Source organism: Pseudophryne corroboree, chromosome 10 (assembly GCF_028390025.1).
Source record: "Pseudophryne corroboree isolate aPseCor3 chromosome 10, aPseCor3.hap2, whole genome shotgun sequence".
NCBI lineage: Eukaryota > Metazoa > Chordata > Amphibia > Anura > Myobatrachidae > Pseudophryne > Pseudophryne corroboree.
This window is the reverse complement of record NC_086453.1, coordinates 232,053,427-232,079,140: the sequence shown is the minus strand read 5'-3', so window position 1 is coordinate 232,079,140 and position 25,714 is coordinate 232,053,427. Positions and strand designations below refer to the sequence as shown.

General features: G+C 46.2%; 1 protein-coding gene across 8 annotated transcripts in view; it reads right to left on the bottom strand.

Annotated features, from left to right (window-relative positions):
• The window catches only part of AGRN (agrin), a 709,575-nt gene that overhangs the window by 8,292 nt on the left and 675,569 nt on the right, over positions 1-25,714 (bottom strand). For 6 of the 8 annotated variants that reach the window (XM_063943138.1, XM_063943139.1, XM_063943140.1 and 3 more), the window contains 2 exons: positions 20,219-20,306; positions 6,275-6,307 (listed from right to left, as the gene is read on the bottom strand). In XM_063943138.1, coding sequence (XP_063799208.1) covers positions 6,275-6,307; positions 20,219-20,306 — 121 coding nt within the window. The remainder of the gene's footprint in view (positions 1-6,274; positions 6,308-20,218; positions 20,307-25,714) is intronic. The other 2 variants (XM_063943142.1, XM_063943145.1) reach the window with 1 other exon arrangement.

The following is a 25,714-nucleotide window of genomic DNA, read 5'->3' as shown; positions in this document are numbered from 1 at the left end:
TGGGAGTATCACGGACCTATATTGCGGAAATCTGTATCAGAAATGTTAGTATCTCTGACCTACAGTAGAGTATATTGGGGAAATCTGTGGCGGGCAGTGAAGAGTATCTCCTACCTATATTGGGGAAAATCGGTGGCGGGCAGTGTGAGTATCTCCGAACTATATTGGGGAAAATCGGTGGCGGCCAATGTGAGTATCTCCGAACTATATTGGAGAAATCTGTGTCGGGCAGTGTGAGAATCTCCGACCTACAGTACATTAGGGAAATCTGTGTCAAGCAGTGTGAGTACAGTATCTCCGATCTACAGTATATTGTGGAAATCTGTGTGAGACCGTGTGAGCATCTCCGACCTACAGCATATTAAGGAAATCGGTGGCTAACAGTGTGAGTATCTCCAACCTATAGTGGGGAAATCTGTGTTGGGCAGTGTGAATGGCTCCGTCCTATATAGAAGAAATCTATGTTGGGGGCAGTGAATATCTCCGACCTACAGTATATTGGGGAAATCTGTGGGGGGCAGTGTGAGTATCACAGACCTACATTGGGGAAATCTGTATCGGAAATGTTAGTATCTCTGACCTACAGTAAACTGGGGAAATTGGTGGCGGGCAGTGTATCTCTGACCTATATTGGGGAGATCTGTGTCGAGCAATGTTAGTATCTCTGATCTACAGTATATTGGGTAAATCTGTGGGGCAGTGTGAGTATCTCAGACCTATATTAAGGAAATCTGTATCGGGCAATGTTAGTATCTCTCTGACATAGAAACATAGAATTTGTCGGCAGATAAGAACCACTTGGCCCATCTAGTCTGCCCCTTTTTTTTTTAATATTATTTTTATCTCTAACCTTATTTGATCCTTATTTCTTTGTAAGGATATCCTTATGTCTATCCCATGCATGTTTAAATTGCTCTACTGTCTTAGCCTCTACCACCTCTGATGGGAGGCTATTCCACTTGTCCACTACCCTTTCTGTGAAATAATTTTTCCGCAAATTTCCCCTGAACCTCCCCCCCTCCAGTCTCAGTGCATGTCCTCGTGTCCTATTGCTTCTCTTCATTTGGAGAATGTTTCCCTCCTGGACTTTGTTAAAACCCTTAGTCTTTCTGTGTATGTTTTGTGATGTAGGCCATGCACCATTTTAGTTGCCCTCCTTTGTACAGTTTCTAATGTATTAATATCCTTTTGAAGATATGGCCTCCAGAACTGAATACAGTATTCTAGATGAGGCCGTACCAATGACCTATACAGTGGCATTATTACTTCTTTCTTTCTGCTGCTGATTCCTCTCCCAATGCAGCCAAGCATCTGACTAGCCTTCCTCATTGCCTTGTTACATTGCTTACCTGCCTTTAAGTCATCTGAAATAGTGACTCCTAGATCCCTTTCCTCCTCAGTAGTTTCCAGTATAGTGCCATTAATACTGTATTTAGCTTTAGGATTTTTGAGACCCAAGTGCATGATTTTGCATTTTTTGGCATTAAACTGTAATTGCCAGACTCTTGACCATTCCTCTAATCTACCTAGATCCTCAATCATTTGTTTTACCCCACCTGGTGTGTCTACCCTGTTGCATACCTTTGTGTCATCTGCAAAAAGGCATACTTTCCCTTTAATGCCATTTGCAATGTCACCAATAAAGATATTAAAAAGCACTGGTCCAAGTACAGATCCCTGGGGTACTCCACTGGTAACATTTCCCTCCTGTGAATGCACTCCATTTACCACAACTCGTTGTTTTATATCCTTCAACCAAGATCTTATCCATTCAATAATCCTAATATCCAATCCCAAACTTTCAAGTTTATTTAGCAGTCTGCGATGTGGAACTGTGTCAAAAGCCTTACTAAAGTCTAGATAAGCTATATCCATGGCTCCACCTTTATCCATCACTTTAGTCACACAATCAAAAAAGTCAATAAGATTTGTTTGACATGATCTCCCCCCAGTGAATCCATGCTGTTTGGGATCCAGTAAATTGCCGGATTTGAGATAATCTACAACTCTTTCTTTTAAGAGTGTTTCCATCAATTTCCCTACTACTGATGTAAGACTCACTGGTCTGTAGTTGTTTGCCTCTTCCTTGCTTCCACTTTTGTGCAGTGGGACTACGTTTGCTCTTTTCCAGTCCCCTGGAATTACTCCTGTAGTTAATGACTGGTTGAATAATTCTGTCAATGGTGCTACCAGCACCTCTTTAAGTTCTTTTAGTATCCTTGGATGTATCCCATCTGGCCCCATAGATTTGTCCACTTTCAGCTTTGAGAGTTCTGTTAGGACCTTCTCCTCTGTAAATGTACTTGTTTCATTTTCCTGAAACATACAGTATATTGGGGAAATCCGGTGTGGGGCAGTGAGTATCTCCGACCTATATTGGGGAAATCTGTCTCCAGCAGTGTGAGTATCTCTGACCTACGGTATATTGGGGAAATCTGTGGGGGCAGTGTGAGTATCTTCAACCTATATTGGGGAAATCTGTGGGGGCAGTGTATCTCTGACCTATATTGGGGAAATCTGTGGGGGCAGTGTATCTCTGACCTATATTGGGGAAATCTGTTTTGGGCAATGTTAGTATCTCCGACCTACAGCATATTGAGGAACTCGGTGGCAGGCAGTGTGAGTATCTCTGACCTACAGTATATTGGGGAAATCTGTGGGGGGCAGTGTATCACGGACCTATATTGGGTAAATCTGTATCGGGCAATGTTAGTATCTCTGACCTACAGTAAATTGGGGAAATCTGTATCGGGCAGTGTGAGTATCTTCGACCTATATTGGGGAAATCGGTGGTGGCAGCGAGAGTATCTCCGACCTATACTGGGGAAAATCAGTGGCGGCCAGTGTGAATATCTCCGACCTATATTGGGGAGATCTGTGTCGAGCAATGTTAGTATCTCTGATCTACAGTATATTGGGTAAATCTGTGGGGCAGTGTGAGTATCTCAGACCTATATTGAGGAAATCTGTATCGGGCAATGTTAGTATCTCTCTGACATACAGTATATTGGGGAAATCTGGTGTGGGGCAGTGAGTATCTCCGACCTATATTGGGGAAATCTGTCTCCAGCAGTTTGAGTATCTCTGACCTACGGTATATTGGGGAAATCTGTGGGGCAGTGTGAGTATCTCCGACCTATATTGGGGAAATTCTGTGTCGGGCAATACGAGTATCTCCGACCTACAGTATATTGGGGAAATCGTGTCGGGCAGTGTGAGTATCTCTGACCTATATTGGGGAAATCTGTGGGGTGGCAGTGTGAGTATCTCTGACCTATATTGGGGAAATCTGTGGGTGGCAGTGTGAGTATCTCTGACCTATATTGGGGAAATCTGTGGGTGGCAGTGTGAGTATCTCTGACCTATATTGGGGAAATCTGTGGGTGGCAGTGTGAGTATCTCTGACCTATATTGGGGAAATCTGTGGGTGGCAGTGTGAGTATCTCTGACCCAGATCTAAGAACCATGGGAATCTATTACTTGGGGCAAAAGTTGGGAATAACAATATATCCTGATGTTTCCTTCAATACTAACATGTTTTCTGGTGATCAACCATTATTTGACCAAAATTGTATTTTAATGACTTTCATAAAAAGTATTACGTAATAGTTTTATCTTCAGGAAACCTAAACAATTTTTAAGTAATCAATTATCCCCATTATCAAATGAAACATTCTTTATATACTTTCTGTGTAAAATGATCAGACTACACCAATCATCTAGCAATATATAAAACAGGTACACACACACAAACACTGACAGCACAAATTGACAAGACAACACAACATATCAAACCACCTCCACTTTCCACATCTGGGACCATGTTATATGAGATCACTCTCACTATAGAAATAGCAAAACTGCAATAGCTGACGTCTGCAAGGGAGCAAACTCTGTCGCCCGGGATAGGCGAAAGTGACAGGCAACAATGAGCCTCAACATTCAATTACCAACAGAGCTTTGCATTATCATCACATTCGTTATCATGTTGTTGCATGATAAACTAGAACATTCTGCTATTAGGTTGACGTTGCCTATTAAGTTGAAGTTATGTTATCTATTCAATTACAAAGCCTTGATAAGTGGAATCATGGTGGTACATATTTTTTTAGAGTGAAGTTCTATTAATACAAAGCGGTCACGTAATGGACTTTGGTTCCTTTACACTGACAGACTCATGTCTCTGGGTACTGCCACGAAAAGACACCATGTTTAACATTCTCCTCATAGTCGAGAAAGCCAATATGTAAAGGGACTGATATGTAATTGGATCGGTGTGGGTGTAGTAGTTGCAATTACCATAGAAGGCCACTTGAATGTAGCTGGTGAAACAACTGAGTGAGTCTGTAGGATCCGCTTATAAAGAGGGAGTTCCCCTTGCCTAAGGGGGTTTCCAGCTAGTGGAACAGCAAGAGTTGTTCATATGTTGATATCTGGGCAGTGCAATAGAGCAGCTGGCCTCTGCTAGCACCGTACTGGAATTTGCTATGTGCTCATTTAGATGTTAAAATAAAATACCTTTGTGAGAAATGTAATGTACAGCGATTATGTCACAGGATTTAAAGCAACAATTATTTTTATTTTATTAATGGCAAAGCCAGCCTGTTCTAAATCCCGCAGCAAAGCATTACTAGACACTGGCAATTTGGACAAATGGCTTTTCCACCTTAGGGGGCAATCCTATTCCCGGGAAGGGTGCGAGTGGCCATTACCATGGCATGTAAACTCCGGCAACAACACCCAAACTTGCACCCTTTTAAAGCTGGACTCGCACATTATGGCTCGTAGCTCCAGGACTGCTACCAAAATCCATGAGTCAATGGTATCGTATGTGCGGCATACAGCTGCGATTACTCGCACCCGTACGGAATAGGATTTCCCCTTAATCTCTTGAAGTCCAGGGGTTAGATTTACTAAAACTTCTAAAGCAGACAAGTGGTGGTGTTGCCCCTAGCAACCAATCAGATTCTGTCTATAACTTGCTAGAATGCAAAAGAGAAGTCATGCTTGGGTGTGCGATCCAGGGGGCTCACACCACACACCCAGTAATGGAATACGTTGGTGGCAGCAATGCTGCACAAATCACAAGAAAAATGGTGCGGCAGCCATTTTCCCAGTGTTTCGAGCATGCACAATAGGAAAATGAGCGCCACACCATTTTCCCGAAGACGTGCACACTGGACTCTGGTACAGAGCTGGGGTCTCCTAGTGACCCTAGTGCTCAGAGTCCCACTGTGCGGCCGCCTAGAGAGGAGGGCACCCAGACAGAGACTGTACACGAGCTGCCTCCTCTCTTAAGATGCCCCTGTACCTAAAATCTGATTGGTTGCTAGGGGCAACACCAACACTTGTCTGTATTAGAAGCTTTAGTAAATCTTCCCCCCAGTGCTCTAATTTCAGTGATTTTTTATTTTTATTTTTTTTCTTAATAATGTGATGTGAGTCTAAGATTACGAATATATCTATAGAGCTTTACTTTGTATTCACTGACCACTCTTGTCCAATGTGATTCCTAAATGATGATTCAGCAGCCAATGAATGTTACTAAATTTACACTTAGAAGAAAAATATATTTTAAGGATTAATTTTTGTGGCACCTTGATTATGGGAGATCCTGACGTGATCCTGACGTCTTTGCTCAAAAATAGCCCTCCAATTCTCCAAAGAGGTTTAATCGCTATGTAATCCAGGGCGGCCTTCCAGCTGCTGTCAAACTACACATCCCAGCATGCCTTGCCACAGATTTGCATGCTAAAACTGTGACAAGGCAAGCTGGATTGTGTAGTGCCACAGCTGCTGGAGAGCTACCTCTGATGCAGACGGAGTTTTAAAAGAAATGCAAATTCTGCAGATCATGATACCGGAAGACACGAAGGGCAGGTACAGGAGAGAGGGGCGATGTTGCTGGGGAATCTCCCTCACATCAGGTAGGTCCTAAATACAGAAATTCCATGTTCTCACTAATGGTGAAAGGAGCTTTAGGGAAACCGTAATTAGGATGCGTAAAGCTGCATTATTATAGGTTAGGGCAGGAAGAGTGTATGATATATTTATCCAAATTCTTTCAAGACCTTTCTACTTGTAGCATGATAAATATGCTTTAAAAAGACTTGATGAAGTACCAAGGTCAACTTCTTTGCAGAACGCTAATTTATCATGCAAGAAGGATTGCAGAAGTTAAATTGGTCAAGGAAATTGAGTCCACCAAAATAATAATAAATACATACACCAGACAAGAAAGAAGCAACAGACAAAGCAGGAAGTGGATTCTCACCTGGGGTCATCTGGGTTGTCCACAGGGTCAGGACTTTAGAAGCAGAGAGAGAGGGGGAAGCATGCAGTAAGCAGCAGCAGGATAACTACACAGGCTCAGTTACCACCACCACCCCCAACAGGACACGACCTGCTTGCTGGATCCGCTTTATTACGTACAGTACAACAACATCTCACAGGCCATTATTACTAACCAGCATATTCTATTTCACAGACAGACAGTAACCAATGCTCTGAGAGGCCAGACATTGATTCATTGCTTATTATTATTATTATTAAAGTTGGCTTTGCCTCAGACCCAGTCGCATTAAATGAATCCGAATTTCCCATAATACATCACATGTTCACAGATTGTCCTGAACGGTTCTGTCCCAGCTCTACAGAGGTGACTTTGATATATTACCCAGCTCCCTGGTTGCTATTTATGACACTGCATTGAAGACTATTACGATCATTTTTAAAACCATTATTTTGTTACTTTGCAGGCAGAAGTGCACTATAGAGTATATGTGTCACTCTGACTCCATAGAGGAGCAGAGAATAGATCTTGTCCTTGATGTGAGCTGGAGGCAGAGAATGAAGCTAATCTTGTGGGTTGCATGTGACTAGGCGCTCGGAGGTACAGAGGTTAATGGCTGGGATTCAGCAGCTCATCATCTGCATTACATGATGGATCGCAGAACTGTCATCTGCAGAAGGCATGAGTGCTGATTACAAGTACATTTACGGAGAAATGGAACAACGTATTCAAGGCTTTCAGTTACGTCTTAGCAAAATGTATATTCTGTTCCTGTCTGAAATGCTGTCTGTTTTCTGTATAGGGTAACAAACAATAGAGAGTACTAAAGGGGGGTACACACATAGCGATTCCGTCTCAGCGCGATTTGTGCTAGCCCGATCCTAACTAAACCGCAAGGCTCAATCAGAGCCTCGCGATCTAGCCAGATCTTGACTGCAGTCAAGATTGGAGCCGACGATATGGGGCATACACACAGAGTGATGTGCGCTTAATATCTAAGCGATCTAGTCAGATTGCTTAGAAATCACTGATGGGAATTATAGCTACGGCTGCTAAGGGCCTGTAAGCACTGAGGCATTTGCCTCAGATAAACTGTAGCTTTTTAGCTGTTGGGGAACTAAGAGGCTCTGGTTACTGAATTAATAATGACAGTATATAGAAAAACGAGATTTATGGTAAGAACTTACCTTTGTTAAAACTCTTTCTGCAAGGTACACTGGGCTCCACAAGGATAGACATTGGGGTGTAGACTAGAGTAGGATCTTGATCCGAGGCACCAACAGGCTCAAAGCTTTGACTGTTCCCAGAATGCACAGCGCCGCCTCCTCTATAACCCCGCCTCCCTGCACAGGAGCTCATGCAGTAGCAGGAAAAGAGACGACAACAGTTAGTAGCCACATACACCACACTCTCACGACAGGAGAAGTGTCAGCGGCTAATGCCATACCAACCCAAAGAAGCAAAGTGCGTCAGGGTGGGCGCCTTGTGGAGCCCAGTGTACCTCGCAGAAAGAGATTTAACAAAGGTAAGTTCTTACCATAAATCTCGTTTTCTGCTGCGTGGTACACTGGGCTCCACAAGGATAGACATTGGGGATGTCCTAAAACAGTTCCTTATGGGAGGGGATGCACTGTAGCGGGCACAAGAACCCGGCGTCCAAAGGAAGCATCCTGGGAAGCGGCAGTATCGAAGGCATAGAACCTTATGAACGTGTTCACTGAGGACGACGTAGCCGCCTTGCACAATTGTTCAAGGGTCGCACCACGGCGTGCCAAGTAGAATGGGCCGTAATGTGAGCAGGAGCCGACCGACCAGCCCTCACATAAGCATGTGCAATCACCATTCTAATCCATCTGGCCAAAGTCTGCTTGTGAGCAGGCCAGCCCCGTTTGTGAAATCCAAACAGTACAAAGAGAGAATCAGATTTCCTAATGGAAGCAGCTCTCTTCACATAGATACGGAGAGCCCATACCACATCCAAATACCGCTCTTTGGGAGACAGATCAGGAGAAACAAGTGCCGGAACTACAATCTCCTGGTTAAGGTGGAACGAGGAAACCACCTTAGGTAAATATCCGGGACGAGTCCTAAGAACCGCCCGGTCACGGTGAAATATCAGATATGGGGAACTACAGGACAAGGCACCCAAATCCGACACTCTTCTAGCTGAAGCAATAGCCAGCAGAAACACCACCTTAAGGGAAAGCCACTTAAGATCAGCTGAACCGGTGCTCAAACGCAACGAAACGCGTTGGTGAGTCCTGCCGCTTTGTGCCCACTCCCTGTCTACTGGAAGACCTTCACCTGGACCAAGTCCCCACCAAGTAACAGCATTTGGACTTTTTATAAAGAGAGTTCCTTTCACACCGTGGAAGCTCCATTTCATCACCAATCGGGGAAAAGCCACATGTGGACGCAGTTCCACTTAAAAACCTTGAAAGACGCTGGTGGTAACTATTATTCACAATTGTGATTTGCATAGGCTCTCAGAGTCCAAGGGGACTAATTATCGGAACAGGTTTTCTGAACTTTTCTTCCATAAAAACCTTACAATCGGGAGGAGCACTACTCACTTTATGTATTATTGTTTTTTCATTTATATGTGCTTAGCACGCAGTTTTTAACATGTTTTATTAAATTGTGATTCATTGTGACCTATCTTCTCATTTGTGACCTACAAGCGCTAATACTTTCTTTTTTTGGTGTTTTAATTGCTGTTCGGGGTCTGACCAACCCCTTTGTGTATAATAGCAGCTGTGGTCAACCCCCTCATCTAGCGCCAGGAGTGAAATTACCTTTAGGTAAATTTCTCCTTACAATTACAAACCTGTTCAATGCCTTGAGGTTGAGAATGGGCCGGGAGGACCCATTCGGTTTCGGGACTAGAAACAGCGGAGAATAGTACCCCCGGCCCCTCTGCGCAAGAGAGACCTGTACTACGACTCCTGTATCCAGGGGGAGGCCCGCTTCGTCATGCGGCAGGCTTATCGGCCTTGGAAGCTGGCTGACGGGCTGCCCAGGCTCTTTTGGGATTTGGCTTACCAGGTTTGGAAGTGCGGGCCTGCTTGTTGTACGCCTGACCTTTTGCTTTACCTGAAGGATGAAAGGGGCAAAAGGAAGTACCTTTAGCCTTCGACACAGAAGGAGCGGTACTTGGCAGACAGGCAGTTTTGGCAGTAGCCAAGTCAGCCACTATCTTATTTAAGTCCTCCCCAAACAGAATATCTCCCTTGAAAGGGAGTACCTCCAGGGTTTTTCTAGAGTCCAGATCCACAGACCAGGATCTCAGACACAATATCCGGCGAGTCAGGACTGACGTAGTAGAGGCCTTGGTTGCTAGGATACCGGCATCAGAAGCCGCCTCTTTAATATAGCGAGAAGCTGTGACAATATATGACAAGCATTGTCTAGCATGGTCAGAAGAGATTTCAGCTTCTAACTCCAAGGCCCATGCTTCAATAGCCTCTGCAGCCCATGTTGTGCAGCACCCGTGAGGGTGTAAATCGCTTTCAGACAACCCTCCACACGTTTATCCGTAGGCTCCTTTAGAGATGAGACGGTAGTGACGTTAGAGCTGAGGAAACCACCATCCTAGCCACATGTGAGTCTACTGGAGGAGGCGTTTCCCAATTCTTAGACAGCTCTGGTGCGAGGGGATAGCGAGCCAGCATCTTCTTTTGAGGCACAAACTTCGTACCCGGGTTTTCCCAGGGTTCCTTACGTATATCCACTAGGTGGTCAGAGTGAGGTAAAACTTGTTTAACCACCTTCTGACGCTTGAACCTATCTGGTTTCTTAGGAGGGACGGATGGCTCGGGATCATCCGTAATCTGTAGAATTAACTTAATAGCCTCCAAAAGATCAGGAACATCTACATGTGAACTATCCTCTCCATCAGCCGTATCTGAGTCAGAAACTGTGGGGTCAGTGTAAGTGCAGTCTTCATCAGACGAGGTGTCAGTGACAGCAGTGGATTGTGAGGAGACAAGCGCTCGCTTAGAGGACCCCTTGGACTTAGGCGAGCGATGGTCAGACTTTTTAGTAGTCAGGGACTGGTTCAACTTCTTCAATTGGGCAGATAAATCGTCTGCCCACGGCGGGTTAGCTGCAGGGACCACATACGGTTGTGCCGGCATAGGGGGTGTTAGTTTATTAACTAGCGTATGTAGAAGCGTGGAAAAAGCGGCCCACGGTGGGTCATTATGTACCTCCGTTGCCACAGTCCCACTGGGGGGCAAGGAGCCCCCAGAACCAGAGCCCACAGCTGCTATATTCTCCTCATAGAGATCTGTGGCTTCAGCAACACCGGCAGTATGTTCAGCCCTAGAACCGTTACCCTCAGAAGCAGACATGATATAACTTGCAGTATATCAGGTATCACAGTACAATTGGCAGCAGCACAATACCTCTTACTCAAACCCCTGCGCAGTGTAGTCAGCACTAGCAGAGATAATAAGAATTTACTTACCGATAATTCTATTTCTCATAGTCCGTAGTGGATGCTGGGAACTCCGTAAGGACCATGGGGAATAGCGGCTCCGCAGGAGACTGGGCACAAAAAGTAAAAGCTTTAGACTAGCTGGTGTGCACTGGCTCCTCCCCCTATGACCCTCCTCCAAGCCTCAGTTAAGATACTGTGCCCGGACGAGCGTACATAATAAGGAAGGATCTTGAATCCCGGGTAAGACTCATACCAGCCACACCGTACAACTCGTGATCTGAACCCAGTTAACAGTATGATAACCGTAGGAGCCTCTGAAAAGATGGCTTCCAACAATAAACAACCCGATTTGTTTGTAACAATAACTATATACAAGTATTGCAGACAATCCGCACTTGGGATGGGCGCCCAGCATCCACTACGGACTATGAGAAATAGAATTATCGGTAAGTAAATTCTTATTTTCTCTGACGTCCTAGTGGATGCTGGGAACTCCGTAAGGACCATGGGGATTATACCAAAGCTCCCAAACGGGCGGGAGAGTGCGGATGACTCTGCAGCACCGAATGAGAGAACTCCAGGTCCTCCTCAGCCAGGGTATCAAATTTGTAGAATTTAGCAAACGTGTTTGCCCCTGACCAAGTAGCTGCTCGGCAAAGTTGTAAAGCCGAGACCCCTCGGGCAGCCGCCCAAGATGAGCCCACCTTCCTTGTGGAATGGGCTTTTACAGATTTTGGCTGTGGCAGGCCTGCCACAGAATGTGCAAGTTGAATTGTACTACAAATCCAACGAGCAATCGTCTGCTTAGAAGCAGGAGCACCCAGCTTTTTGGGTGCATACAGTATAAACAGCGAGTCAGATTTTCTGACTCCAGCCGTCCTGGAAACATACATTTTCAGGGCCCTGACTACGTCCAGCAACTTGGAGTCCTCCAAGTCCCTAGTAGCCACAGGTACCACAATAGGTTGATTCATGTGAAACGCTGAAACCACCTTAGGGAGAAATTGAGGACGAGTCCTCAATTCCGCCCTATCCGAATGAAATATCAGGTAAGGGCTTTTATAGGATAAAGCCGCCAATTCTGATACGCGCCTGGCTGAAGCCAGGGCCAACAGCATTACCACTTTGCATGTGAGATATTTCAAATCCACTGTGGCAAGTGGTTCAAACCAATGTGATTTTAGGAACCCTAAAACTACATTGAGATCCCAAGGTGCCACTGGAGGCACAAAAGGAGGCTGTATATGCAGTACCCCTTTGACAAACGTCTGAACTTCAGGCACTGAAGCCAGTTCTTTCTGGAAGAAGATCGACAGGGCCGAAATTTGAACCTTAATGGATCCTAATTTTAGGCCCATAGACAATCCTGCTTGCAGGAAATGTAGGAAACGACCCAGTTGAAATTCCTCCGTAGGGGCCTTCTTGGCCTCACACCACGCAACATATTTTCATCAAATGCGATGATAATGTTTTGCAGTTACATCCTTCCTGGCCTTGATCAGGGTAGGGATGACTTCATCTGGAAAGCCTTTTTCCTTCAGGATCCGGCGTTCAACCGCCATGCCGTCAAACGCAGCCGCGGTAAGTCTTGGAACAGACAAGGTCCCTGCTGGAGCAGGTCCTTCCTTAGAGGTAGAGGCCACGGGTCCTCCGTGAGCATCTCTTGCAGCTCCGGGTACCAAGTTCTTCTTGGCCAATCCGGAGCCACGAGTATCGTTCTTACTCCTCTCCTTCTTATGATTCTCAGTACTTTTGGTATGAGAGGAAGAGGAGGGAACACATATACCGACTGGAACACCCACGGAGTTACCAGAGCGTCCACCGCTATTGCCTGAGGGTCCCTTGACCTGGCGCAATGTCTGTCCAGTTTCTTGTTGAGACGGGACGCCATCATGTCCACCTTTGGTTTTTCCCAACGGTTTACAATCACTTGGAAGACTTCTGGATGAAGTCCCCACTCCCCCGGGTGGAGGTCGTGTCTGCTGAGGAAGTCTGCTTCCCAGTTGTCCACTCCCGGAATGAACACTGCTGACAGTGCTATCACATGATTTTCCGCCCAGCGGAGAATCCTTGCAGCTTCTGTGACTTAGGGCATTGTAAATGGCCCTTAGCTCTAGGATATTTATGTGAAGAGACGTTTCCATGCTTGACCACAAGCCCTGGAAATTTCTTCCCTGTGTGACTGCTCCCCAGCCTCTCAGGCTGGCATCCGTGGTTACCAGCATCCAATCCTGAATGCCGAATCTGCGGCCCTCTAGAAGATGAGCCTTCTGTAACCACCACAGGAGAGATACCCTTGTCCTTGGAGATAGGGTTATCCGCTGATGCATCTGAAGATGCGATCCGGACCATTTGTCCAGCAGATCCCACTGAAAAGTTCTTGCATGGAATCTTCCGAATGGAATCGCTTCGTAAGAAGCCACCATTTTTCCCAGGACTCTCGTGCACTGATGCACTGACACTTGTCCTGGTTTTAGGAGGTTCCTGACTAGCTCGGATAACTCCCTGGCCTTCTCCTCCGGGAGAAACACCTTTTTCTGGACTGTGTCCAGAATCATCCCTAGGAACAGTAGACGTGTTGTTGGAATCAGCTGTGATTTTGGGATATTTAGAATCCACCCGTGCTGACGTAGCACTACCTGAGATAGTGCTACTCCGACCTCTAACTGTTCCCTGGACCTTGCCCTTATCAGGAGATCGTCCAAGTAAGGGATAATTAATACGCCTTTTCTTCGAAGAAGAATCATCATTTCGGCCATTACCTTGGTAAAGACCCGTGGTGCCGTGGACAATCCAAACGGCAGCGTCTGAAACTGATAATGACAGTTTTGTATCACAAACCTGAGGTACCCTTGGTGAGAAGGGTAGATTGGGACATGGAGATAAGCATCCTTGATGTCTAGAGATACCATATAGTCCCCTTCTTCCAGGTTCTCTATCACTGCTCTGAGTGATTCCATCTTGAATTTGAACCTTTTTATGTAAGTGTTCAAGGATTTTAGATTTAAAATTGGTCTCACCGAGCCGTCCGGCTTCGGTACCACAAACAGCGTGGAATAATACCCCTTTCCCTGTTGTAGGAGGGGTACCTTGATTATCACCTGCTGGGAATACAGCTTGTGAATAGCTTCCAATACTGCCTCCCTGTCGGAGGGAGACGTTGGTAGAGCAGACTTCAGGAACCGGCGAGGGGGAGACGTCTCGAATTCCAATTTGTACCCCTGTGATACTACCTGCAGGATCCAGGGGTCCACTTGCGAGTGAGCCCACTGCGCGCTGAAATTCTTGAGACGGCCCCCCACCGTGCCCGAGTCTGCTTGCAGAGCCCCAGCGTCATGCTGAGGACTTGGCAGAAGCGGGGGAGGGCTTCTGCTCCTGGGAAGAGGCTGCATGGTGCAGTCTTTTTCCCCTTCCTCTGCCCCGGGGCAGGAACGAGCGGCCTTTTTCCCTCTTGCCCTTATAGGGACGAAAGGACTGGGTTTGAAAAGACGGTGTCTTTTTCTGCTGAGAGGTGACCTGGGGTAAAAAGGTGGATTTTCCAGCCGTTGCTGTGGCCACCAGGTCCGATAGACCGACTCCAAATAACTCCTCCCCTTTATACGGCAATACTTCCATATGTCGTTTGGAATCCGCATCACCTGACCACTGTCGCGTCCATAACGTTCTTCTGGCAGAAATGGACATCGCACTTACTCTAGATGCCAGGGTGCAAATATCCCTCTGTGCATCTCGCATATATAGTAATGCATCCTTTAAATGCTCTATAGTTAATAATATACTGTCCCTATCCAGGGTATCAATATTTTTAGTCAGGGAATCCGACCAAGCCACTCCAGCGCTGCACATCCAGGCTGAGGCGATCGCTGGTCGCAGTATAACACCGGTATGTGTGTATATACCTTTTAAGATATTTTCCAGCCTTCTATCAGCTGGTTCCTTGAGAGCGGCCGTATCAGGAGACGGTAACGCCACTTGTTTTGATAAGCGTGTGAGCGCCTTATCTACCCTAGGGGGTGTTTCCCAACGTGCCCTAACCTCTGGCGGGAAAGGGTATAGTGCCAATAATTTATTAGAAATCAGCAGTTTTTTATCGGGGGAAACCCACGCTTTATCACACACCTCATTTAATTCATCTGACTCAGGAAAAACCACTGGTAGTTTTTTCACACCCCACATAATACCCTTTTTTGTGGTACTTGTAGTGTCAGAAATGTTCAATGCCTCCTTCATTGCCGTGATCATGTAACGTGTGGCCCTACTGGACATTACGTTTGTCTCGTCACCGTCGACACTGGATTCAGTATCCGTGTCAGGGTCTGTGTCGACCATCTGAGGTAACGGGCGTTTTAGCGCCCCTGACGGTGTCTGAGACGCCTGAACAGGCACTAATTGATTTGTCGGCTGTCTCATGTCGTCAACAGTTTTTTGCAAAGTGCTGACATTGTCACGTAATTCTTTAATTACTACCATCCAGTCAGGTGTCGACTCCCTAGGGGGTGACATCACTAACACAGGCAATTGCTCTGCTTCCACATCATTTTCCTCCTCATACATGTCGACACAATCGTACCGACACCCAGCACACACACAGGGAATGCTCTGATAGAGGACAGGACCCCACTAGCCCTTTGGGGAGACAGAGGGAGAGTTTGCCAGCACACACAAGAGCGCTATATATATACAGGGATAACCTTATATAAGTGTTACTCCCTGTTATAGCTGCTGTATTTATATATTAGCTGCCAATAGTGCCCCCCTCTCTGTTTTACCCTGTTTCTGTAGTGCAGGACTGCAGGGGAGAGTCAGGGAGCCGTCCTTCCAGCGAAGCTGTGAAAGAAAATGGCGCTTGTGTGCTGAGGAGAAAGGCTCCGCCCCCTTCACGGCGGCCTTTTCTCCCGCTTTTTTTAGGAAACTGGCAGGGGATAAATGCATCCATATAGCCCAGGAGCTATATGTGATGCATTTTTTTTAGCCATATAAGGTTTTTATATCGTTTTTATTGCGTCTCAGGGCGCTCCCCCCCAGCGCCCTGCACCCTCAGTGACCGGAGTGTGAAGTGTGCTGAGAGCAATGGCGCACAGCTGCAGTGCTGTGCGCTACCTTATTTGAAGACAGGAACGTCTTCTGCCGCCGCTTTCTCCGGACCTCTTCGCTCTTCTGGCTCTGTAAGGGGGCCGGCGGCGCGGCTCCGGGACCCATCCAGGCTGAACCTGTGATCGTCCCTCTGGAGCTAATGTCCAGTAGCCAAGAAGCCCAATCCACTCTGCAGTCAGGTGAGTTCGCTTCTTCTCCCCTTAGTCCCACGATGCAGTGAGCCTGTTGCCAGCAGGACTCACTGAAAATAAAAAACCTATTTAAACTTTTACTTCTAAGCAGCTCAGGAGAGCCACCTAGCTTGCACCCTTCTCGTTCGGGCACAAAAATCTAACTGAGGCTTGGAGGAGGGTCATAGGGGGAGGAGCCAGTGCACACCAGCTAGTTTAAAGCTTTTACTTTTTGTGCCCAGTCTCCTGCGGAGCCGCTATTCCCCATGGTCCTTACGGAGTTCCCAGCATCCACTAGGACGTCAGAGATAAAGGAGAGATATGGTGACTAAAATCACAGAGAAAAATACGTATTAAAGTATATCTTTGTGAAAATCCTATATCAATATAAAATCTGACGCACCAAGCCCCCTCAGGTTATAGAATATAGGGATAGCAAGTTAAGTGAAAGACACGAAATGGACACCACTCAGCTATCTAATGCACACACAGATAGTCACAGTTTGTACAATGCAGAGGTTATTACTAACAATAATACTGCACTGGACTAGCTTATATATATAGCTATATAGTCAATAGATATAACACTACACAGTAAGAACTGGATGTATATCACAGGGTAATTGTACTAGAAAACCCTGACTAAATGCACTCTTTCTTAACTAGCACTGTCTAAAAAGGCAGGTAGAATACTTAAGTGTCATGTAAAGTCACAGCACTGACAACCAGGGGGCTTTACACAGGAGGATTTGCCCAAGCAGTCCCAGGAACAGTGAAGCTGAGGGATAATGGCGCCGCAGACACTGCCAGGGAGTGAGGGAGAGACAGATATGCAGCTCCAGGGCGGAAACACTTGCTGGAAATGGCGCCCTGGGGCTGGGGGAGGGGCTTCAGGTCTAAGCCTTATCCCCTCTGCTGGCAAAACCACCGGGTACTGTGGGCGATGTAAAAACCGGTTTAGAGAGAAAACCTGACCTGCGCCCCCATGCCCTTGTGATCTAGTGGGATCGCCTGTACTGCCACAGTGTCCACCGCCAGCGCGCGCGGGGCCCGCCTCCCACTGACCGCGCCGGATCGCGATAAAGACCGGGTCCCGCAAGCGGGACCCACTTACCACCTCCCGAAGCGAGGCCACGCGATCCTGGAGAGCCCCAGCCGTGTGTGCCTGACGTGAAGAAAACCGGAGCCTCCTGCTGTAGTTACCCAGCAACTAGGGCCTTGGGAGTGTACAGCGCCGCTGGGGAGAGCTGGAACTGCAGCAGTGAATGTCTTCTGACATTTACCACCGCTGCTGCCCTTGAAGTCTTCACTTTTTTCTTCAAAAAAAGCTCTTGTTAGGGCTGAGCAGCCCCTCTGTTATGTGCCTGCTTACTGCAGCACAAACTACAAAACTGAGCTCCTGTGCAGGAAGGCGGGGTTATAGAGGAGGCGGCGCTGTGCATTCTGGGAACAGTCAAAGCTTTGAGCCTGTTGGTGCCTCGGATCAAGATCCTACTCTACACCCCAATGTCTATCCTTGTGGAGCCCAGTGTACCCCGCAGCAGAAACTAGGGTTAAGTTTGAGAACCTCATGTGTCCTGGTGCACGAGAGAACCCTTTTACCACCTTGTAAATGGAACCTCCACAGTGAATGTAGTACACAGGCTCGGTGAGTGCCAGAACTACAGTATCCGAGTAAAGCATAGAGCACTACCAATGTTATGTGTGTGCAGGTCATGTGCTATGCGTAGAGATATCCTACAAATGTTATGTAACAAGTAAATGCCTGTGTGTATCAAGTTATTTTGAGGACTATGCATACAGCATATATGTAGGATTCAGATAGAAAAATGTTTGGGAAGAGTTTGTGAGACTGTTTAAGAAAGTGTGTGGTTACCATGGGTTACTGCACATTTTCACTTTGGTAATAAAACACCTGAAAATAACTGGTCAGTTTAGGTTGTCTCCTCGATTTCTTTGCTTCCATCTCTACATTAGGGGGGCCCAGTTCTTGTTCCCTGGGCCCAATCTTTGTACTGTGCATACTGCTGCAGCATGCTATCAGTAATACTCCTCACTGGTGGTTTGGTTTTTCACTCAGCAGTCGGCTGTGATTAGGGCACATTCTAAAGCATTATCATTTGGCACACACCTGTCCTATCTGTTTAATTTAAATAAGGGCACAATCCACCTAATAATACATAAACAATTCACAGCCAATCCATAGGCACTCATTATTGATAAGCAAAGCTGCCCTGACTACGTAATATGTCAGAGCAGACACACACAGTAGAAGTAAGTGGACATTTATATGTTGCCAGCCTGGGCATCCGTGGTCCTTCAGCTGATCATCTAGGGCCAGTGACTTGTTCCAGATCAAAAAGCTGAAGACTCAAAGGCAGTGCTGATTTGGGCGACACAGAATCCTGGATGACTGGTACAGTATACGTATGTTATACACATAGATGTGCACTGATGAGGGCAGCATTTCATTGTCCTCTATCACATCTGCCAAGTATGTCATAACAATGAGAACATCCAATGCAATGGGTGACAGCTGATGTGGCGTACAGGATGGATATGGCTTGTGGCAAGTGACATGTATGGACAGTTTACTTACTCGGGTATCTCATTAGTCAGTTGGCTTGAAAACAAGGAAACAACACGGACACATAAGACAAAGACAGACGTAGCTGACAGACACAGACTTCTTTACATTAAAGGGAATCTACCATCAAAGCAATGTCATTTTATATGTTCAGATGTGTATTTGTGTCACGCAGCCCAATTAGACTCTTCTAAGCTGCTGCAACACACGAGCTCTACTTTATGGCACGTCTGTCCTAATGACACTCTCTGTCACCAACTCCCATAGCATGCACTAGAGCCCGACTCTTGCAGAGACTGTGCGCAACTAACAGGGCTTATGAAAGTGACCCAGCAGTTTCTCCTGCAGCCTGTTTTATACATTGCCTGCTGATATATTAAAAGAGATAGAAGGCAGAGAACATTTCATGGCCAAGGGTCAGCATTCAGTACTTGCATAAATCCCTATGTGGATAGAATTTCAGCTACAGAAATAAATGAATGGCTGGAAAAAGCAGTTTTATTGGCGTGAGTCTATGAAGCCGCAGTACGTTTGTTTTTATTTATTTTTTTAATAGCGACTTCTTACCTCCAAAGACACAATTAAAGCAAAATAGCAATAAGCTGACACTATGCTCAGGGTACAGAAAAATACACATTATTACAGATATATTCCCTTTAATGATTCAGTTCAGTAACACAGATCAGGACACATTGTGCAGCTGTGCATGAACTGTGGACAGAAAATGATCATAAATGACCCAGAGAAACCGGATTCCCAGTTTGTTTTTTAAAGTGGAAAATAGTCCATCCATGTGACACACTGTTCTCTCTCCCAACCCTTGCTGCAATGCAAGAGTAAAAGATAGTAAAACAGTGTTGGGGGGTTTTTATTCCCAGAAACTGTGACTCTAGGCATTTTGAAATGAAAGAGTTCCTGGAACTCCACTCTATGCCTGTCCTGGGACAATGTAGGACCCAGTGGTGGGAATACAATTCATAGCGATATGTTGCAGGACATCACTGCAAACAAATATGAATCTTAACCTAGAGTATATAATACCATTTATTCATTAGAAATCCAGATGGAATGACACTGTCCGTGTTTGCATGAGAAAATTCTCGCTGACGTATAGGAAAGTCCCTGCATGGTCAGCGCCTGGCAGAGCATCATGGGACATTTACCTCAACAGCAGCTGTAGATCAACTTCTCAACTAAGATGATCATTAGAATAAGGCCTCATACCTGCTGGTGCTTACTTTGGGTTAAAATACGCAACTAAAACTGCATGTATAATGCTAATGTTTGATAAGAGTTTCTTAATAGCCTTCAGGAGACCATTGAAGTTCGCCAAGGCATCTCCAAATGTGTTCACTTGTAAATGCTGGTGAATGGAGCGCATGTTTGGGAAAGAGCAACACTCAGGAACCAGAGTAACAATATGAGTGGGTATGTGGTTACTAAGAGCAATGGCTTCCATTCTGTGACTAGTATATTTATGTTGCACCAGTGTTCAAAACATAAAGGTATATTCTCATTCTGGCAGGTATATGGCCATAGACATCTCTGCTATTACTGCAGGTGAAACGCGTTACTTTCTGTGCACTGCAAACACACAGGAGATTAGTCAGATGCAGGAAATTACTTTAACTTACCTTTTGGTTACTGCATTGTGGTACTCCAAATAAGTCTTTCCATCAAAGGATACAGCTTCAGAGTCTCCCGCTGACTTTTCAATGGTAACTATGAATGAAAGACCACAGAAAAACAAATGAATACATTTTTATTTAGGGTATAACTAAAATATTTCCAAAATGTTTAAAAAAAAAAAATTTTATAAAAACTCCTTTGAAGATGTAAAAAAGTGGAAAATAAAAGGACCTGGTCGATGTGTTTAAAGAGCCTAATGAAGTTTGAGATGGAAGGCCATTCAGAGGCAGAGATGTTTGACGCAGAACACTTAGCAATAATTAAGATTATACAGAAAAAATGATGAGCAAGCTAGATAAGTAATGGGTTTTTTCTGTAGTCCATAAAACGTGGTCTATTTTCACTGTCGCCTACAGCTCTAAATGTTAGTATCTGGTCATACCACACAAAACATATTACATTTACTGTATGTGACTTCTCTATAGTTTCCACTGTACTGATTACGTAACATGTCAGCATGAAGTTAGCCATCTTCTGGGTAGCTATAAATATTCATGTGTTATTGAGCCAGTGAACCGTACTGGTGTATGCTCAATGTGATATGAGTAACATTGTGTGCCATCATCAGAATGCCAGCTTACAGTATACTGGCTCTGTGAGATCACATGAGCTCAGCATCACAGGATAGTCTGCCCACCCTAGCGATGACCATTGCAGATTATATCATCTATGGTTAATAGTTTAAAATCATTGGTAGAAAACCACTGATGGTTTTGTTCAGGCCTGGCCAAACTGTGGCTCTCCAGCTGTTGTGAAACTACAAGTCCCAGCATGCCCTGCCACATTATTGCTATTAGGGAATGCTAAAATGTAGCAGAGCATGCTGGGATGTGTACTCAAACAAATGGCTGGAGAGCCACAGGTTGGCCAGACCCAGTTTAGTTATTGATGGCCGGATGCTGCACTCAACATCGGGTGCCACTATTGTTGGTGCTGTACCATTGATGGCAAATCACTTGCCATCAGGCATAGACCATCGATGGTTGCAAACCACTAATTCCCGATGGGCATCCCTAGCCCATACCCACAACTACTTTCATTAATTCCCAAGACCTCTAACGTACAAGAGTAGTGATACCATTTTGTAGCTGTTTTTTTATAATAATAATAATAATAATAATAAATAATAATAAATAATAATAATAGTATGTATATTAATAACTGCACATTGCAATTAGGCATTTACACAGGTCGTATGGTATCAAAACCTCTTGCATAGTTGCTGACATTTTTAAATATTTTCCAGAAACATTTTAGCGCTTATCAGGAGGATCTCAGCAAGTCCTATAGAGTACATTCTAGGAGGCCATTCCAGGACTACAATACAGGCTTGCTTGAATTGTTTCTTGTACTTGGCTGTAATGGCATTTGCTTGCATTGCCCATGCTCCACTTCAGTTATAAAATCCAGCGAATAGGAATAGATAGTGAGAAATATATCCAGTATATACAACACTAGGACTGTACTGTGCAAATAGTTAAAACTAGGTGATTCATCGCGCCCTACGGGCGCTCTTCACACCGTTGTAAGGGGCTTGCACACCCTTGTGGCGTGGAATATTTTTATTATATGGAGTATTACATCCAATCATAATTGTGTGAGTGGTTAAATATTGCACGGACAAAGGGCGTGCAATGATTAAGGGGTCGTAGCCCCTTGCAACGGCGTGAACAGCGCACACAGGGCCTGATGAATCACCTAGTAGGTGCTTTGGTTGGGGAAGTAGGGGGTGCGGGGAAGAGGCGGATGGGATCCTGGGGTGCCACGGGAGGGGCGGTTGTGGTGGGGCCGCAGGTGGGGGAGGGTGCGTGGGTGCTGCGGGTGGTGGTCCAGAGCCGCTTCGGGTGGGGGAGGAGCAGTTGCGGGGTTGCCCCAGGTGGGGGAGGGGTGGATGCGGTGGGAGGTACGGGTGCGGGGTCGCTGCGGGTGGGGGAGGGGGTCCGGAGCTATCGCGGGTGCTGGAGGGGGAGTGTGGGGGTGCCGCGGATGGGGATCGGAGGTACTGTGAGTGGGGGAGGGGCGGGTAATGCTTCTCCTCCTGTCAGAAGCTAAGCTGCTGTCCTACCTTTGGCAGTGGCTCTCCCGGAGACTCGCACAGCAGGCAGTCACTATTGTTTGCGCCGGTGTCCCAATGTGCCGCATTACAGGGAAGAAGATGTACGCAATAAACTACAGGTCCCAGCAGCCCTAAGGGGCGGAATGCTTCGGCGCTAAGGTCTGCTGGGAGCTGTAGTTTATGTAGTGCGTCTACTTCCCTGCAATGCGGCGCGTTGGGACACTGGTGATAACAATAGCGACTGGCTGGCAGAACGGAGTGACTGGCTGAATCAATATAAAAGGTGAGAGTGCTGTGCAGTGTGTGTGTGTTTGTACTGTGTGTGTGTGTGTGTGTGTGTGTGTGTGTGTGTGTGTGTCTGCATAATGTGTGTAAGCGTCACTGGTACAGTGGGCGTTACGTGTGTAAGCGTCATTGGTACAGGGGGCGTTACGTGTGTAAGCGGCACTGGTACAGGGGGCGTTATGTGTGTAAGCGGTACTGGTAGAGGGGGCATTACGCGTGTAAGCGTCACTGCTACAGGGGGCATTACGTGTCTAAGCGGCACTGGTACAGGGGGCATTACGTGTCTAAGCGGCACTGGTACAGGGGGCATTATGTGTGTAAGCGGCACTGGTACAGGGGGCGTTACGTGTGTAAGTGTCACTGGTACAGGGGGCATTACGTGTGTAAGCGTCACTGGTACAGGGTGGGGGTGTGAGATGTGTAAGCGTCACTGGTTCAGGGGGCATTAAATGTGTAAGTGTCTCTACTACAGGGGTCATTATGTGCGCTGTGCGTTTGTAAAGTATGCGAGGGTGCAAATTTATAGTTTGCAGTGGGGCGCTGAACACTCTAGCAACGGCCCTGACTGCACACCCACTGTACTGCACTGTCCTGTCACCTTTTACATTGATTCAGCGTCCAGACATTACCCTCCGCGATATCACCCCCTCTATCCGCTATATTAACCATCTCGGGGCTTCCAGGCCGGCAGCCCAGGTGCTGTGTTGCGGAGTCAGGGCCTCTGGGGATCTGGGAGCGGCTGTGGTGGGGAGGCACTTCTGTGACATCACACGCAGAGGAGGCTCCGGGGCTCAGAGAGTATGCGGTGCAGGGAGGCCTATGAAAGTCTTCCGCTGCGAAGCTTTCATACACATCTATGCCGGTGGCCGCAGCAGCTTTTTTTCCACCTGCGGCGCGGCTAGGGAGTGGGGATTGTTGCTGCCGGAGGGGGCAGGTGGACTGGCAGCAAGACATTGGTGGTCATTCCGAGTTGATCGTTCGCTAGCAGTTTTTAACAGCCGTGCAAACGTTATGCCGCCGCCCACTGGGAGTGTATTTTAGCTTAGCAGAAGTGCTAATGAAGGGAACGGAGAGCGGGTCCAAAAATATTTTGTGCAGTTTCAGAGTAGCTTCAGACCTACTCGGCGCTTGCGATCACTTCAGACCATTCAGTTCCTGATTTGACGTCATGAACACGCCCTGCGTTCGCCCAGCCACGCCTGCGTTTTTCCGAACACTCCCTGAAAACGGTCAGTTGACACCCAGAAACGCCCTCTTCCTGTCAATCACTCTGCGGCTGCCTGTGCGACGGAAAAGTATCGCTAGTTCCTGTGTAAAACTACATCGTTCGTTGTAATAGTATGCTGCACGTCCGCATTGCGCTGCATACGCATGCGCAGAAGTGCCGAGTTTTTGCCTAATCGCTGCACAGCGTACGAATGCAGCTAGCGATCAACTTGGAATGACCCCCATAGGACGCTGCAGTAAAAGGATGTTTTCCCCCTCTCTACAGTGCAGAGACTTGCTGCAGATGCAGTGACACACCCTCCAGCTGCACCTTTCTGGCAGGTACAGTCCCTTTTTTTTAATGGTCTGTACCGTTTTTTGACTCTCCAAGCTTCCATTGAAAGTATAGGAAAAGGGGCGTGGCCACTGCGCTGTACCCGTGGCCACGCCCCCTTTTCAAATGTGTATCAGTGTTTATGTGTAAATTGTTGGAGGGTATGTTGCTGCAGATGCAGTGAGGACTATTTTGGGGTGTGGGCCTGGAGCTGCAGCTCCATCAGTCCCATTGCTAATCCTGCTCTGTGAAAACACAGCAGGCAAAGGGCAGAGCCTCCCATTGGATGTAACCTGTGTGGACTGGGTGTGATAGACCTGCCACTAACCCAATGAGAGCTCCTAGCCACGCCCAGCGTTAGAGGGCCAGGCACAGAATCACAGGGCTATTATATAAGAGATAAAAAACTGAGGAGAGATCTCTAAAATCTGGAAATTGGAAAGGTTGGCGACTGTGTGCATGGCACATAAATAACTGCTTGGACCATAAATGCATGGTCTGCAGTCTTGCTAAGGTAAGTCGCTGAAGTAGGCTTTATATTACCTAATTATTACTCTCTTCCCCAATCAGCTGCTGCCACAACTAGGTCAATATCTAACTGACTCCTGAGCCTCAGGAATCCAGAACAAGTTGAACAAGTATCCAGATACTGTATCTGCAGCCACACGCACTTTCCCACTTTTTACCAAACCATTACATATAATATATATAGATTTTTCATTTGTGAAATAATTTTTTATTAATAATAAACATAGAAAATTTACAATAGAAAACAAATTTATGATGCACTTTAAATGCTAATGTTGATCTATTATGCATAACAAAAGCAACCCCCTCCTCCCAAGCACACAATGTAATAAAATCCACCATCCTCCGCTATACACACTCAATATAGAACAATAACATGCAGTCCTGCCTGTTGTGTACTACAGCCTGGGCTTACGTAAACCCTTCACTCTGTGATATCAGCACAGAACACACTATTCATGACAAAAGCAAACTGACAATATTGTCTATTATTCTTTCACATTAAAAAAGCAAAGCAATTTTCTCAAGCACGATTAAGCTCTTTGAGCGGTGACATACAGTACATTATGTATGGGTACAAGCTTCATATCAGGTGCTTGGTAAAGTTCTGGATTCATTACAAAACATCATATTTAGGTTTCAGCATAACCATCCCAATCAGGCTGCAATTCATCCACTGCTCCGCTCCTTCCATAAAATGATATACGCCCTTTTCTCTTTCTGACATTCCCTTCTCTTATATCCCAGTCACATATCCAAATTCAGGCCTACTCACAGCTGTTATCTAATGTACGGCTGGGCACAGCATCATAATTAGTAGCCTATATTTATAAATTAGGGAGTGCTGAGGTGCTGGAAGGGTCAGCAGCACAGCTGGTGAGTGAATGGGAAAAGGAAGCACTGTAAGATGCTAGATGTGCCCTGCTACAGGATGGTTGTCATAGTGAAAGAGGAGTTGAAGGTGCTGCAATGATCAGCCATACATCTGGTGGGATTAGATGAGGTGAAGGTGCAGCAATGACCAGCACCACC